Source organism: Lagopus muta, chromosome 14 (genome assembly GCF_023343835.1).
Source record: "Lagopus muta isolate bLagMut1 chromosome 14, bLagMut1 primary, whole genome shotgun sequence".
Lineage (NCBI taxonomy): Eukaryota > Metazoa > Chordata > Aves > Galliformes > Phasianidae > Lagopus > Lagopus muta.
Window position 1 is genome coordinate 17,815,772 of NC_064446.1, and position 16,266 is coordinate 17,832,037.

At 41.7% G+C, this 16,266-nt stretch overlaps 1 protein-coding gene across 4 annotated transcripts in view; it reads left to right on the forward strand.

The window, feature by feature from the left end:
* KDM3B (lysine demethylase 3B) overlaps nt 1-16,266 on the forward strand; it is a 49,627-nt gene that overhangs the window by 393 nt on the left and 32,968 nt on the right. For 2 of the 4 annotated variants that reach the window (XM_048960184.1, XM_048960183.1), the window contains exons 2-4: nt 9,902-10,069; nt 12,431-12,544; nt 12,930-13,035. In XM_048960184.1, the coding sequence (XP_048816141.1) occupies nt 9,902-10,069; nt 12,431-12,544; nt 12,930-13,035 (388 nt within the window). The other 2 variants (XM_048960185.1, XM_048960186.1) reach the window with 2 other exon arrangements.

Genomic DNA, 16,266 nt, shown 5'->3' on the forward strand with positions numbered 1-16,266 from the left:
CGGCTGCGCCGTGCTGGCGGCCCTTCTCTGCGGAGCTCTGCCCGCGCCGCCCGTGGGCCTGACGGGACGCGCTTCGGGCCGGGGAACGGTGGTCCGGCCTGCGGGAGCGCGGTGGCGGGGCGTGGGTCGGATGAAGGGAGCCCGGCGGCCTCAGCTGCTGTGATTTGTGATGGCTGAAGTACGGCTGCGTGTGCGCGCAACTTTTCCGTGCTGTTTCCTGGGAAGACGTTAAGTATACTTGATCAGGCTAAGTGAGGTTTCTTGTTTTAATACGTACTTCTGTGTCGGGGTTGGTGGTTTCAGGTCTTCGATTCTGTTTTCAGCTGCAGCAATTTGCATTTAGTGTAATGCGTTTAATCACTTTTGGTTTTGTTTTGCTTGTCTCTGGTGTAGTGCAGTGAGACACTCGGGTAGAGATTGTGGAAAGAACTCTGGACAGACAGCCTGTCCGTTTCTCTGTGCATGCCATTTCTCCTAGAAGTCATTGTGACTGATGGCATGCTTTGCAAATCACTCTAGTCTGGCAGCTACCAACCATCTCAGAGGATTGGGTGATGCACTATTGCCGCCCTGTTTATTTAAGCTGGAGGTAAATAAATAAATACATAGGAGAGGGGATATTGAGAAATAAATTAGGGGAGGTGTTTGAGACTGTCTGAAATGTGGAAACACATTAGGGCTGTGGTCTGGTCTGGAAAGCCGCTTTGGTAACAGACTGAATTTGACGTGTATTGGTACCCTTGTATTATGGTCCCATCTGATACAAATGTGATTATGATGTAAAGAGTGTTTGTAGTGCCAGTTCCTACTGTTGTTTAGCTGTGTGAACTGGAGGAGTTTTGCTTGGACAACTAAAAGTAACTCATTTGTTTCCTCATTAGTCATGTGACACTTGTTAGACTACTTTAACAAAGAAAAAAATCAAATTCTGTGCTTGATAGCATAGGAAATAATTTGTTGGTTTTTTTGACGTATTTGAATTCATAGCGTTCTTATAATGCTGCTGTTCTCAACCCAGTTTTTTCATCAGTAACTTTCCATTTCACACTGTTTTAATGATACAGTTGTCTCTAAACATGTTTTCCAAATCTGTACAAGAACTACTGAATACAAACTGTTTAAAATACACACGGTGAATTCTTCTTAGTTCTGTACTGTGGAATATTTAGTGTTGAAATGAATCTTTCTGTGTATAATGGACACTGCTTTGACAATGTTAATCAGTAAAAGGGTTGGAAAGATGAAAGGCTGAGGACACTTGAATTGTCCAGTCTGGAAAAAGAGCTCGGAAGCAACTTCATTCCTCTGCATTTTTGTGGAGAGAGAGGTCCTGGTCTCTTTTCCCTGGTAATCAATGAAAAGATGTGTGGGAACAACACAAAGCTTCTCTAGGGGAAGCTCAGACTGGGCGTCAGGGAAAGCCTCTTTTCTGTGAGGGGAGTCAACACCAAAACCGTCTTTCTGAAGAAGTGGTTGATGTCCCCATGCCTGTTGTTGAAGAGGCTTTTGGATAATGCCGTCAGTAATGTTCTTTAACTTTTGTTTAGTTCTGAAGTGGTCAGACAGTTGGACTGGATGATTTAAGGTCCATTCCAACAGAAGTTTTCTATTCTGTAATGATGTTCTGTTAGGAGAGTGTCATCTTTTTAAAATTCATTCAGTCAGAAGTGAGTACTTGGCACCAGTTCAGGAATTACTGTTCTAAGATAATGACGTGAGCTGGGTCTGAAGAAGACTAGAAAAAAAAATCTCATCTACACTTTGAATTAGGACTGTGCTTTCTCATGGTATCCTGTGAAGAAGGTTTTTCTTAGTGGTCCATAGTCTCATGTTCACCTTTAAGAAATAAGGAGCAGTTTTATATCTCTGCCTTTCTGAAGCAGGAAAACGGAGAACGCTGGAAAGCAGGGAACTTCAAACATTTCAGAAAGCTGTTAAAATAGTATTTTAACACTGGAAAAGCAGTATTACTAAAAAAGCATGTTGTAGTCTAAAGTGTCGTCTTCATAAGGGATTTTATGGGAGCAAATCTTTTTTTTTTTTTTTAATGTTAAGTAAGGATGCTGCAACTCTGCAGGGCTGGATTTAGGTGTGCATGCTCTCTATCAGTTTTGAGATGTTACTTGAAAGCCTTCTTGGCAATAAGAAAAAATGTGGAGAAAAAGTGCACATGCTGGCCGTGTGTGGTAGTGTCAGGGTTTACATCTGCTGCAGAATTTTGGTCTTATTTGTTTGAATGGGAAGTTTGTGGAGGCATTCATACTGCAATAAGTGTTGCAAGATGAGTTGGCTGATCAGTAGTTGAAACTGGGATTCTGGAGGTGGTGGGAAGGTTCAAAACAACCCAGGAGAGTTGTATGATATCCAGATTGCTTTCTCTACTACTCTGTCTTTGCTTCATTCTGACCTGCAAAGATGGCCATATTCCTGGATCATTTTTTGTGTTAGCAAGACATACATGAGTTTGCATGTTGGAAAGATTTATGAAGATATATATAGACCCCAAAAAGTGGTCTGATGTGTTTCATTTGCTGATTACTATTGCTGCAGTTGAAGGTAGAATGCTGGGCTGGATGGATGTTCTTTAGGCCAGTAGGTAGAGCATATCTATAGTGCTTCTTGTTGTAAAATAAATATTCGAGGACCAACAGGGTATCGAATACTTTTTAGCAGTGAATTTTTTACTTACTTTGCAAGTAAAATACCGTTCTTTGAAAGAGAGCTGATTGCAAAGCAGTGGGCATACATTTTCTCCGCTCACTGTATAGTACTTTCTTGATGGCCTTAGTACACAGTATTATGAATTCTTGTTGTGGTTTTTTTTTTTTCTCCCCGGTGTCTTTTCTGTCTTCCAACATGTGAGATGAAAAATTAGCATTCATCCAATGAGCAATATCTTTTGTGTGTCCACTGACTGCTTTTTTCAAGAATCAAAAGCGTCAAGAGGGATTCTGTAACTATTTATTTACAGTGAAATGCAAGGAATAGGGATGTTACAAGGGAGATGGAATACCTCTGCAGTTGTAGCTTATGTAAGTTGCTAATTTTCCCTCCTAGATGGATTGAGATGAGAATTGTTAAGATAAAGTTGTGAAAACTCGAGGACTGAGATAAACACAGCGTAATAGGTAAAGCAAAAGCTGCATGCACAAGCAAAGCAAAATACTCACTACTTCCCATCAGCAGACAGATGGAAAGTTGGACTCCATCATGTGTAACATTTGCTTGAGAAGACAAATGCCATAACTACAAACACCTTTCCTGCTACCTCTTCCCTGCCCAGCTTCTGTTGCTGAGCATTACATCATGTGATATTGAATATCCTCTTGGTCAGTTGGGATCAGCTGTCCTTACTGTGTTCCCACTCAGCTTTTCATGCACCCTCAGCCTCCTTGCTAGCTGAGCAGTGTGAGAAACAGAAAAGTCCTTGACTCTATGCACTACTTAGCAACAACTAAAACATGAGTGATTTGATCAATGCGTTTTTCATCACAAACGAAAAACAGCATCATACCAGCTGCTGTGAAGGAAATTAACCCAATCCCAGCCAAGACCAGTACCTTTGATCGGTTCAGGGTGCTTGTAGCGTGGGTCCCTTGGGAGTCGCTTCATAAGGATAAAGGAGCCCAGGAAGCCTGGATGTGCCTCAAGACAGAAATCTTAAAGGCACAGGAACAGGTTGTCCTGAGCGCCGTAAGGCGAGCTGTAGGGGAAGACGACCGGTGTTGATGAGCCAGGAATTACTGCTGAGACTCAGGGAGAAAAAGAGAGTCTATGTCCTCTGGAAGAAAGGACAGGCTGCTTGGGGAGATTACGAAGAAGTAGCTAAGGTATGCAGGGAGGAAGTTAGGAAGGCGAAAGCCCAACTTGAACTCAGGATGGCCATTGCAGTAAAAGACAATAAAAAATCCTTTTATAAATATATCAACGGCAAAAGAGCCACCAAAGATAATTCTCATCCTATACTTGATGCAGCAGGGAATGTGGCCACTGAGGACAAGGAGAAGGGTGAGGTCCTCAATGCCTTCTTTGCATCTGCCTTTAACAGCCAGATCAGTTATCCTCTGGGCTTTTTATGCCCTGATCTGGAAGTCTGGGACGCTGCTCAGAATATGTCCCCAGCAATTCCAGTGGGGACAGTCAGAGAACTCCTCCTCCGTCTGGACTGTCACAAGTCCATGGGACAGGATGGGCTGCACCCTTGGGTGCTGAGGGAGCTGGCGGGGGTGATTGCTGAGCCCCTCTCGGCCATCTATCAACGCTCCTGGTTAACTGGTGAGGTCCCAGAGAATTGGAGGCTTGCTGGTGTGACTCCCATCTTCAAGAAGGGCCGTAAGGAGGATCCAGGGAACTATAGGCCTGTCAGCCTGACTTCAGTGCCAGGGAAAGTTATGGAGCAAATCATCTTGGATGAGATTGCATGGCATGTGCGCAGTGTCCAGGGGATCAGGCCCAGCCAGCACGGGTTCATGAAAGGCAGGTCATGCTTGACCAACCTCATCTCCTTCTATGACTGGGTGACCAGCCTGGTAGATGAGTGAAGGGCTGTTGATGTGGTCTACCTAGACTTCAGCAAAGCCTTTGACACGGTCCCTCACAGGCTTCTCCTGGGGAAACTGTCTGCCCATGGTCTGAGCAGATATATACACTTCTTTGGGTAAGGAACTGGCTGGAGGGCCGTGCCTAGTGGGTCGTGGTGAATGGAGTTAAATCCAGCTGGCGACCCGTTTCAAGTGGTGTCCCCCAGGGGTCGGTACTGGGGCCCATCTTGTTTAATATCTTTATTGATGACCTAGATGAGGGCATTGAGTGCACCCTCAGTAAGTTTGCAGATGACACCAAGCTGGGAGGTGGTGTGGATCTGCCTGAGGGTAGGGAGGACCTTCAGAGGGATTTAGACAGGCTGGACCGCTGGGCTGAGGTGAATGGGATGAGGTTTAACACGGCAAAGTATCATGTCCTGCACTTTGGTCACAACAACCTCATGCAGAGTTATAGGACTGGGGACGAGTGGCTGGATGATTGTGAGGAAGAGAGAGACCTGGGGGTGTTGTGATGCTCGGCTGAATGTGAGCCCACAGCGTGCCCAGGTGGCCAAGAGGGCCAGTGGCATCCTGGCCTTCATCAGAAATAGTGTGGCCAGCAGGAGCAGGGAGATGAGCATCCCCTGTACTCAGCACTGGTGAGGCCGCACCGCACCTTGAGTACTGTGTTCAGTTTTGGCTCCTCACTACAGGAAAGACGTTGAGGAGCGTGTCCAGACAAGGGCAGCAAAACTGGTGAGGGGTCTGGAGCACAAGGCTTATGAGGAGCGGCTGAGGGAGCTGGGGTTGTTCAGTCTGCAGAAGAGGAGGCTCAGGGGAGACCTCATTGCACTCTGCAACTTCCTGAAGGGAGGTTGTGGTGAAGAGGGGTTTGGCCTCTTTTCCCAGGCAACAAACAGGACCTGAGGAAACAGCCGCAAGTTGTATCAGAGGAGGTTTAGGTTGGACATAAGGAAGAACAACTTCTCTCAGAGAGTGGTCAAGCACTGCAATAGCTGCCCAGGGAGGTGGTGGAGTCGCCATCTCTGGCAGCGTTCAAGAGGCGTCTGGATGAGGAGCTACGAGATCTGGTTTGGTGCTTGTGGTGGCAATGGTGATGAGGAGACGGTTGGACTAGATGATCTTACAGGTCGTTTCCAACCTTGTGATTCTATGATTCTGTGATTCTCTATGTAGCTCCATACGATCTCACAAAAACATTTGAAGAAATGTCTTTCCAAGGAGACAATTTTGTGCATTGTCTTGGTGTTTTGTCCCTCAATAGCTTCTTAGTGTAATCAGTGTGTGCATTTGCTCATACAGTAACTTTTCTTGGCAGTGTCAGAGTACTCTCCAAGTAGACACAGTGCTTCCAGTTCCAAGTGCCATTTAAGAACCCAAACAATATTCTGTTTCTGTCTCTGCATAGCTCTTGTCCTGAGGTCGCTGTGCTTGTGACTCCAGTTGCACAGTGCTTCAGGCTTTCCCTGTTGAACCATCACTGTCTGCATTTAATAGTTTGTGCCACCTCCTTTTGATTCTAGAAGTCTTTCTATTATAAGTCATGATTGGATCCTATCATGGTGAAAAAAAGACCAATATGTCTGTAGTACTTCTTTTGTTTTCTTACTGCTTTTTTGGAGGAACTGACCTTGGAGAAATTCTGTTTGTACCAACCAGCCTGTAGTTATTTAGAATGTGTGAAGACCTGAATGTTAGTGTAACAGCTAGAGGAAAAAATGTATCTTCTCAGCAAACAGTTTAGGTTGTCTTTGTATATCAAATGAAGCAGAGCAACAGCTCTACTTTCTGGTGTCACGTTCATGGGCCGAAAAAAGAAAAAAAGGTGAGGAGATGGGCTGAGAGAATTACAGATGTATTTGCGCCCTCTCTATTTTCACAGAACCACAACATTGCAAGAGTTGGACGGGATCTCAAGAGGACATTGAGTCCAACACCCCAGCTAACACAGGTTCCCCACAATGACTCGCACAGGTCGGTGTCCAGATGGGTCTGGCAGATATCTAAACAAGGAGATCCACCACCTCTCTGGGCAGCCTGTACCGGTGCTCCGTCACCTTGACTGTAGAGAAGTTCTTCCACATGTTTGTATGGAACTTCCAATATTCAAATTTCAGGCCATTGCTCCTTGTGCTAGTGCTGCACACCATGGAGAAGAGCCTGGCCTCATCCATTTGCCTCCCTTTAGAGTGTTATAGACAATTATCAGATCTCTTCTTAATCCTCTTTTCTCCAGGCTGAACAGGCCCAGGTTACTCAGCCTTTCCTTGTACAGGAGATATTCCAGGCCCCTTATCATATCTGTGGCCTTTTCTGTGTTGCAAGAGAATTTTTCTAGATTTAAAAAAAAACATTAATAAAAGCCAAGCTTCTTTGTAATTAGATATTGCTTCAGAAAGTTAGAAGAACTTGGAGAAATCCTTCAGGTGCATTTTATCTAAGCAGTATCTGGTTTTTTTAATTACTATTTTATGTGGATATGTCTGCACTTATTCTGACAACCTACTTGTTGTCATCAGTGACTCTTCAAAAGTATTGGTATCAGTGAAGCACCATTGCTGTTATTAGTGGATTGTCTAAACTGGTTGTGAGCAAAGTTAGAAGGATCAGCAGATGTCGGTGTATGTGATTACGTGAATTGTAGGACCACCGATTCATTGGAGAGGTAATTCTTTCTAGGGTAGCCATGGCTTGAGCATTTCCCTTTGACTCAGAACTACAGGATTTTCAAGTTAAGATGAGAAAAAACAGGTTCTGTTATACTGTAACAGCTTTGCTTGAAACTTCTGAGTTTTATAACAAAAGTAGAACTTTTTTTTGCCACTTACATATTAAAAGCAAATAAGTACGATTTACTCAAAAGTCTGTCACGAGTTCCCTTGCTTTAGACTTATGTTTCAGGATTCCTTTAGCAGTTTTCTTATGCTGAGTGTTGGCCCTCTCTTCATGCATCGTGTAGTTAATTTCCTGTAGTCACACAAGGCAGTGTATGCACAAACAATACTTTGTACAAGTCATCTTCTGCTTGTTGCCACTCCCAGTACACAGGAAAACTGTTTCTGTTGCAGAAGCTGAGAATACAGCTATTTGTCTTGAGGCTTGCTGCCCTTATAGTTTGATATGATTTGTTGAAAACAACAGTGGTAATTTCTCCTGATATAATGTGTGGTCTTGCATGGGCCTGGAACAACTGCCCTACATTTTTCTGTTGAGGAAAGCACTCTACTTGGTATTGGTTTAGAATTAATTATGGCTTTCCATGATTGTAAATCAAAGTTTGGAAGGACTCCGTTTCTTATGCATACAAAGGTGGAATAAAACTGAGAACTGGACATGAACTGTGTAAAACAAATGCCACAACTTTTCTGTTTTATAGAGAAGAGGGGTGAGCGTGGTATAATAGCTTCATAAGACTTTTTGCCCAGCTCCAGTTCTGGATCTGAGATTTCAATAAGAGAAACTAAGATCTGGCTTTAGAGTTAAGTAACAGAAGGCATTGCTGCTGCTTTGTAAGTGTTGGCAATCACAGAACCTGTCTCAATATTTAGCAAGCACCTTAAAGAAATGTGGAACGTCCGTCCTGAAGTTCATCAAAGACTATTTTTTCTGGGATTGTGGAGCCTTGTTTTTGTTTTTAAACCAGTAACTTGTTAAATTTACAGTTAAAGTAGAGCTTTTCCACTTGGTCAATTTGTAATAATTCGTAGGAATATGAAATGGGTTGTAGTTTAAGACTGGAAGAAATTTCCATGTAGCCTGATTTCATGTCTGTCACAATAAATTGCCTTGAGCTGCGTATAAAGCAATGAATTAAAAATTAAGCTAATAGATGTTGTTTTTTGGGAAGCAAGCTGTGCTTCACTGCTTATTTGAATTAATGGCTGTTGAATTTATGTTGTCTGCCTTCAGTGATCTTTGCCACATAGTTCGAGTATACGTGCTGCAGAGAGGTGGTCTCTCTGTGTAGCCTCTTATAAAATCCTCCTTTTAATAAAATTCTTAAGTACCTTGTGAAAAGACTATATTCCAAAGTTGACGTTCCGGTAGTTGATTTTGACCATCTTTATGATAACAGAATCATAACATGATAGTCCTTTCTTTGTCACATTTTACTGCTGTGGTAGCATAACTATAATATTAAGAAAGGTGCAGATCCTGAAACAGGAAAGGTGTTAAGTTGAATTTTCACTATATTGCTGGAATTTGTTGAATTTAAGGAAGGGATACCTTGAGAAACCCAGTCTTCTTTCTCAGAAGGACAGTTCAGGCAGTAACAGAGTTGAAGATTTCATGAGGAGTGATGCTCCATATTCCTGCCCTCTCTCTGGGCAGCTTTTGCATCTGGAAAAAAGAGGTGAGGAAAAGGAGTGTAAGTGGTCTCCTCTTGCCTCTTTTAATGTGGATTATTGGTAAAGCAGAGAACTTCTTGTTTCTGGTTAGTGCCCAGTTATCCTCAGTGGTCTTGTATGTGCTTTGTACTAAGGCATATTTTGAGTATCCTGTTTGATTGTATATGTGTAATAGGTAAGTTCTGTAGCTGAAGGACTGGAGGGTGAATCTTTTAATCTTTAACGGCCCTTACTGTTAGGGCACCAAGTGAGGCTTGTAGCTCACTCCTTTGCTTAGCATTCTTGCAGTATAATTGCGTGTAGCTTTAATGTGTACCCTTTGTGATAGGGGGAAAAAGATATCTGAGAACAATGATATAGACCTGGAGTGCAGTTTGTATTGTTGCATGTACTTATCAGGTCATGAAGTCTGGTAAACAGGTATTTCTGGATAATCTCATGCCAGAAATATCTGCATTTGGTTCAGAGATCTTAGTGTAATGTACAGGGTAGCACAAGACTTCTTGTATAGTGTGGATTTCACAAACACCAACTTACCTGGCTGAAGGATTTTGGTGAATTTCATCTATAAAATTATCCATTCTGATAACAGACAGATACTGGCTGTCTGTTGAAATGACAAGTAGGAGCCTCCCTGTCATTCCCAATGTGCAGGAAGGATGCATTGGATCATCAGTTGTATTTTGGGATAAAGAAGTTTTCCATCTTTAGTTCTGTATGGAGAAAGGCTGCATTTGGTGCTAGTGATGTGTGTTTGGGCACCAAATCATCTTCCATAGTTTAGTAATTGCTATGAATTAGATTTCCATTTCTTTTGAAATACGATAGCTACATAGGTGTGATGTTCTCAGGGTTACATTAAAATACTAATCCTGATTTTTTTTTCCTGACTAAAGCTGCTGTTCCCCTGTCAATAGAGATTGTATATTCTTGTATTCTCACATATTCTACTCAGTGTCTGAAAAAGTTGAATGGTGGTTTTTGTTTGTTTGTTTTTAACTAAATCAGATCTTTGTGGAATTTGATGGCTGTAACTGGAAGCAACATGCCTGGGTAAAAGTCCATGCTGAAGAGGTTATAGTGCTGTTGCTGGAAGGATCATTGGTGTGGGCGCCTCGAAATGATCCAGTTCTGCTTCAGGGGGCTCGAGTCTCACCAAAACAGTGGCCCGCACTGGTGAGTATTTGGCTGAAAGCTTTCATATCCTTCAGAGATCTGCATCAGCGTGACTATGAATCACAAGATGTGGCTATAGTACAGAGCTCAATTCTGCAGGTACTAAAACTTGATTGGAGACAGATTATTATTATTATTATTTTTTTTGTGGAGAGTAAAAGTAGTGTAGAGGAGTTGTAGTGCCCTTGTAAAGGCAGTTGCTTATAGTTCCTGCTCTAGAAATGGAAAGCCTTCAGAAATGAAATATCTGAATATCTGAAGAAGTGTGGTACATACATGGATGATTGTTTTTCCCAATTTTAGAACTTGGAGTGTGTTAGGCTTTTCTGAAATGAAAAGAATAAGCCTTTGGGTCTTATTATGGACTTTGTAGAGTTCTGTGTGATAGAGATTGCTCATCATTTTAACACTCATTCCTGAAAGTCCCTGGGGAAGAAAAGAGGCTCTGGACTGTGCCTGATCTGTTAGCAGTATGGGTTATATACTCCTAATGTAAACTACAAAAATTCATTTCCATGTTGTCAGCATTAACTAACATGATGTACAGATCTTCCTCCTGTTACATGGAGCGGTAATCCATGTGGCTCTTCACATGGCATTTAGATGCCGTGAGACTGGAGACTAAAGCCAGTGTTTTTTAGCCAGAGTTGCCAGTATATTCATCCTTCAAACATCCTGATGAGTAGCATACAGTGAAGAGGATTGATTCCTTATGTCCTTCTTTCTTCTCTTAGTGCCTTTTGAAGAGGAGAGCTCATGTAAGAATCTTACTCAAGCTTTTGTGTAGTCTGATTTTTATTATTTCACCTTTCTTCTGTTCTTTTTCTGTCATCTTTGAACTACTTGAGATGCTACTGTCTACTTTTTTAATACATCTTGTGCATGGGCTCATTAGAATGTTTTTTCCAATTAAAAACCTTTTACTTGGTAAAATCTGAACTTGGTATTTTAAATGAACACTTGAACTCAAAGCAAAAAGTTTGATACTGCATTTTTCTCTCAGGGATATTTTTTTAACTGCAGTTGGCTTAAGGTAGAATAAAACCAGGCCTTTACACTAGAGATTCTGTAGACAGAATGTGTTTTTTTTTCTGTAGGTGGAACTTTCCTTTCAATGGGAAAATAAATGTGCATTGTCAGTGTCATGAACAAGAGAATGGAGTATGAATAAACTTGATGAGCAGTAAAGACAAAAAATGTCATAAATACATTTGTGTTAAAACCGTGTAAGTGCATTCATGAGACAGATTACACATTTCCAAGACTACAGGGGTTGGTAATTTCTTCTTCCATCAGCAAATTACATTGTCAAATTGTTCTGAGTCTGCTGCATATTCTTCCATTAGTAACATATTCTGTAGTTTGGTTGTCAGAAGTGCACCTGGTATGAGCTTCAAATCTGCATAAAACAGTAGCAAGAAACGCTTCCCTTCATTTGCACGCCTACTTAGTGCTAACATGTATCTTTTGTGCAGGAATGAAAATCCTCTGTTCCAGAGGCTATACCTGAAAAACAAGGTCTTCTCCAAAAGTAATACTTCCTATTTTATGATATTGGCCCACAGTGTCGAAGGTGGACATTCATGGTGTGGCAGCAGAGATTGAACGTTCCTGCCAGTGTCGCATTACATTTTGCTGCCATGTGACAGATGGCAGTAGAGAGGCAGTTTGTCAAAATGGCATCTGACATGAAGTGCATATTAAGCAAAGGTGTGAAATTTAATTCCTTCATGCAGAAAAAAAAATGCATCCATTGATATTAATCGGTGCTTGCTGAATGTTTTAGGGAGACCAAAGAGTGGATGTCAGCATAGCAAGGGTTGGATGGTGTTTTTCAGCAGTGGTGACAGTGGGGCATCTCTCCAGTGTAGATTTTTATGAGCACAGCATGCAGGCTCTTATTTGTCATGGGCAAGAATATATAGCTAGTGGTGGTGACTGTTAAAAAATAGTGTTTTGTAACAGAATTTGCTGTGCTTTTTGTATCTGTTGTTTGCATGGAAACAAATAAGAGGCGTTAGTTTCAGAGGAAGCTGTGTATATAACGGTGTTTTTTTTAACCCGACATCTATGGAGAATCAAATACAGTAAAACATTTTCAGTTCTGCTTTGAGTTTTAATGAAGAAGTGGATCCAATTTTCTGCAATTTACTTTTGTATTGTTAGTATGCTACACTTGCAAGAAATACTGGCTCACACATAGAATAATAATTTGCACTAAAACTTAGGTACTGGGAAGTGCAGATTTGGAAATCAAACTTTTTAATTTTTTGTTATGTAAGTAGTAGATGAAGACAACTGTTGTTGGTCTGTGTATGTTCAGTTGTTTCTATAACCTTCATTTTCTTTTGTTCATTACAGACCTTTACTCCTCTAGTAGATAAGCTGGGTTTAGGCTCTGTGGTCCCAGTGGAGTTTCTTCTGGACAGACACTTACGTTTCCTGTCTGATGCCAGTGGATTACGATTGTTTCAGGTATTTGTTCAGATATAGTGAAAATTTAACTTTCCGCTGTGCATGTCAATTTTTATTGTTTTGTACTGACCTACTTCCATATTATGGTCTAATCCCTTTCATTGGCCTAACATGTCTTGGGCTGCTTTGTTCCACGTTTTTCCAGGTACTTATGCTGATCTATCTGCTTTGTAGAAGTCCTCATTCCTTCCCACATTGCTCACTTGATGAGCTAGCAGTTGAACATCGCGTAGCTGATAACTGCAACAGAAGTTTCAGAGATACTTTTTTCTTTTTTGTTGTTCTGTTTTTTGGAAGCAGTCCAAGAAGAGCTGTCCCTCAAAAAGTGGAGGTTTTCTTACCTTAAAACATTCTACTTGTATTTAAAATTGTTTATTGTTGGCAGATGGGAACAGAAAGTCAGAATCAGATACTGCAGGAGCAGCCTTTGCTAAGAGAATCTGTCAATTCATTGTTCAGTGACCAGAAACTTCAGGAGATATTTAGTAGAGGTAAGATTGATTTTTGTTGCTCAGGGCTACTATGACTGTTGTGTAACAATTGGATTATTCTGGGATTTGCAGAGGAGAATAATAATAGTATTTGTTGCTGTTTGGTTTGGAAGATCGCTTTTCTCTATTCTTTTTCAAGTTCTGTATTTAAAGGAGCATTATTTTGTGACAGATACCAATAAGTATGTCGCTCAGATACAACTAAAAATCCTGTATTTTATCACTGAAGATGTAGTTAAAGTGGTACAGAATACAATTTGTAATTTCCATGTATTTATGACTTTTTTTTTTTAAAGCTTGTTTTGATTTATTTTTTCGTTTTTTTTATTTTTAAGTTTTGGTGCTCTTCTTAAATTCTGGAAATTTAGAGATTAAGTTACTCTGTATTCATTGATCTTTTGATCAGAGAGAATTTTCCTTTGTTGCATCAAATTCACATTCTGGTGTTTTAACATTTAATGCATTGTCTATGTTTAAAATACTGCATGACTATGGCTGTTCAGCATAATGTTACTACTGTAGCCGTTATCTAGGTTGCATTCTAGGATTCAGTTCTTTTTATAGGTTTTGCTTGTCACGTTGTGGTCGTCTGGTGCTAAAGTGATTTTTTTTCCATCTAGAATTTGAGTTTGTTGTTCGGGTAGCCTCTTAAGACATAGGCCTCTGTATTACACTTAAGGGCAAATAAAATTCTTAAGGGAGATTTACTTGGTTCTCTTTCCTTTAATAAAACATGTACTGATATCAATTGTGAGTGACCAAGTGTATGATCAATGGATATCAAGATGTTACAATCACAAAATAAACAAGAGAGTTAGGTGAAGTGGACTATGGTAACAAGAGAGAATAAATGGAAGGCTTACCCTTATGCTGGGCTCACCACAAAACACCAGAGGGAGGGATCTCCAGCAGAGATCCTTCCCCACTGGTAGCCAGCTCTTAAATAGGTCTAGGAGAGGTGCAGCCTGGCTGCACCCCTTCCGGCAGCACAGCTGCATTGCCTTCACCTGTGCTCCTCTGGCTGACTCATGGCTCGCCTCAGGTTATTAATCAGAGGTTCAGGCCGTGACTCAGTAGTTCCCATACACCAAGTGTAGTGGCAATGCTAAGTCATTGCCTGAAACAATGATTGAGTACCTAGTGGGAAGGCAGGACCAACCTAGGGGATCTCAGGTGCAAGCAATGTATTTGAGTGATTGGAAGGGGTGGAACCAGGATCAACCCCTTCCCAGCCCTCATTTAAGGGCTGGCAGTGGAGGTGAGTACATCTCTTACTGGAGGTCTCTGCCTACCTGAGGCCTTCCCAAGGTAAGCAGCTCTTTTCCTTCATTTTTGCATCTGTGGCTGCTGTATTTTGGCTTGTTCTCATTTGCTGTAGCCAAAGATTTTGCCACTGTGCTATTATCATCCCATTATAGCATACACCTAGTAACTTAAGAATTGTCCATTTGGAAGCCATCCTTTCCAGTTCATCCTAATGTCTTGTTTAAACCTTCTCTGACACAACTTGAGATCCTTTCCCCCTGTCCTATGACTTGCTACCAGAGAAAAGAAGCTGACACCTTCTTTGCTGCAGCTCCTTTCAGATATCTGTAGTGTGATGAGGTCTCCCCTCAGCCTCCTCTTCTGCAAACTAAACAACTCCTCTGCACACATTTGAGCAACTCAAAATTGTTATTGTAGTGAGAGACCCAAAATTGATCACAAAGGATCAATCAATCACTTCCCTAGTCCTGCTGGATGTGCTGTTTCTGATGCAGACTGGGATGACGTCTTAGCTACCTGGGCATACTGCTGGCTTGTGTTCAGCCTGCTAATGATCAGCACCCCAAGTCCTTCACTGACTGACAGCTTTCCAGCCACTCTTTCCCTGGTTTGTACTGCTGCGTAGAATTGTTCATGACTCAAGAGCAGGAGCCGGCACTTGGCCTTGTTGAATGTAATGTGCTTGACTCATCAATCTAGTCTCTCCAGACCGCTGTGCAGACCTTTCCTACCTTAAAGCAGATCAGCGGTCTTGCCTAACTCAATATTGTCTGCAAATTTACTGAGGGTGCACTCAGTCCCTTCAACCAGATTGTTGACAAAAATGTTAATCAAAATGGACCCAAATAGCCTGGGATGTGCCACTGGATTGAACTCCATTTAAGTGACACTTGGAGCCTGGCTGTCCATCCAGATTTTCATCCAGCAAATCCTCCTGTCCATACCTTAGGCAGCTCGTTTCTCCAGGAGAATACAGTGGGAGTCAGTACCTAACACCACTAAAATCAAGGTAAACTCCATCCACAGCCTTTCTCTCATCTACTAAACAGGTTGTTCTATCATAGAAGATGATCAGGTTGATCAGGCAGGACGTGCCGTTCATAAACCCTTGCTAGCTGCTTCTGATCACTTAAGTGTCCTGTGTGGATTACGTGGTGATCTCAAAATTATCTGCTCTGTGATCTTCCCTGGGACTGAGGTCAAACTGACAGACCTGTAATTCACTGGGTCCTCCTTTTTACCCTTCTAGTAGATTGGATTCATGTTCTCTAGCCTCTTGTTACTGGAACCTTCCCAATTAGCTAGGGTGGCTAATTATTGAGAGTGGCTTAGTGAACACTTATACCAGGTTGTTCAGTACTCTTGGGTGAATCCCATCTGGCTGTGTAGACTTCTGAATGGATCGTAGGGCCTTCATCTTTCTCCTTGTCACCATCATCTAACTTGATGGGCTGGGTACTGTGAGAATTGACCTTACTGATACAGTCTGAGGCAAAAGAGGCATGAAGTACCTCAGCCTTGCCCACATCTTTTGTCACTGCACTTGCCCTCATGTATGGTTAAGTTTAGAGATTGTCCTTAATCCTTTTGCTCCTAATGTATTTATAAAAGCATTTTTAATTGTCTTCTACTATACTAGCCAAGTAGAGTTCCAATTGGGCTTCTGATTTTCTTCCTGATACAGACTGGTGGATCATGATAATTTTCATTATCTAATATTAACTTTTTTTTGATCTGCAGGGAGAACACGCTGCATGCTGTTTTGGAGAGAGGGAGTGGGTTGGGAGTAAACCTTTCTGTAGATGACATTCCCCATGTCAAGGAACTAAAATGGTTGATCTGGATCTTTATGCATCTATATTGATTTTTCTTAATATTATTATTTTCACAGTTACAAATATGTTTCTGCTCTGAACTATGTACTATTTATTCTGGGACTTAATGCATCTGAACTGAGTTTCTGGG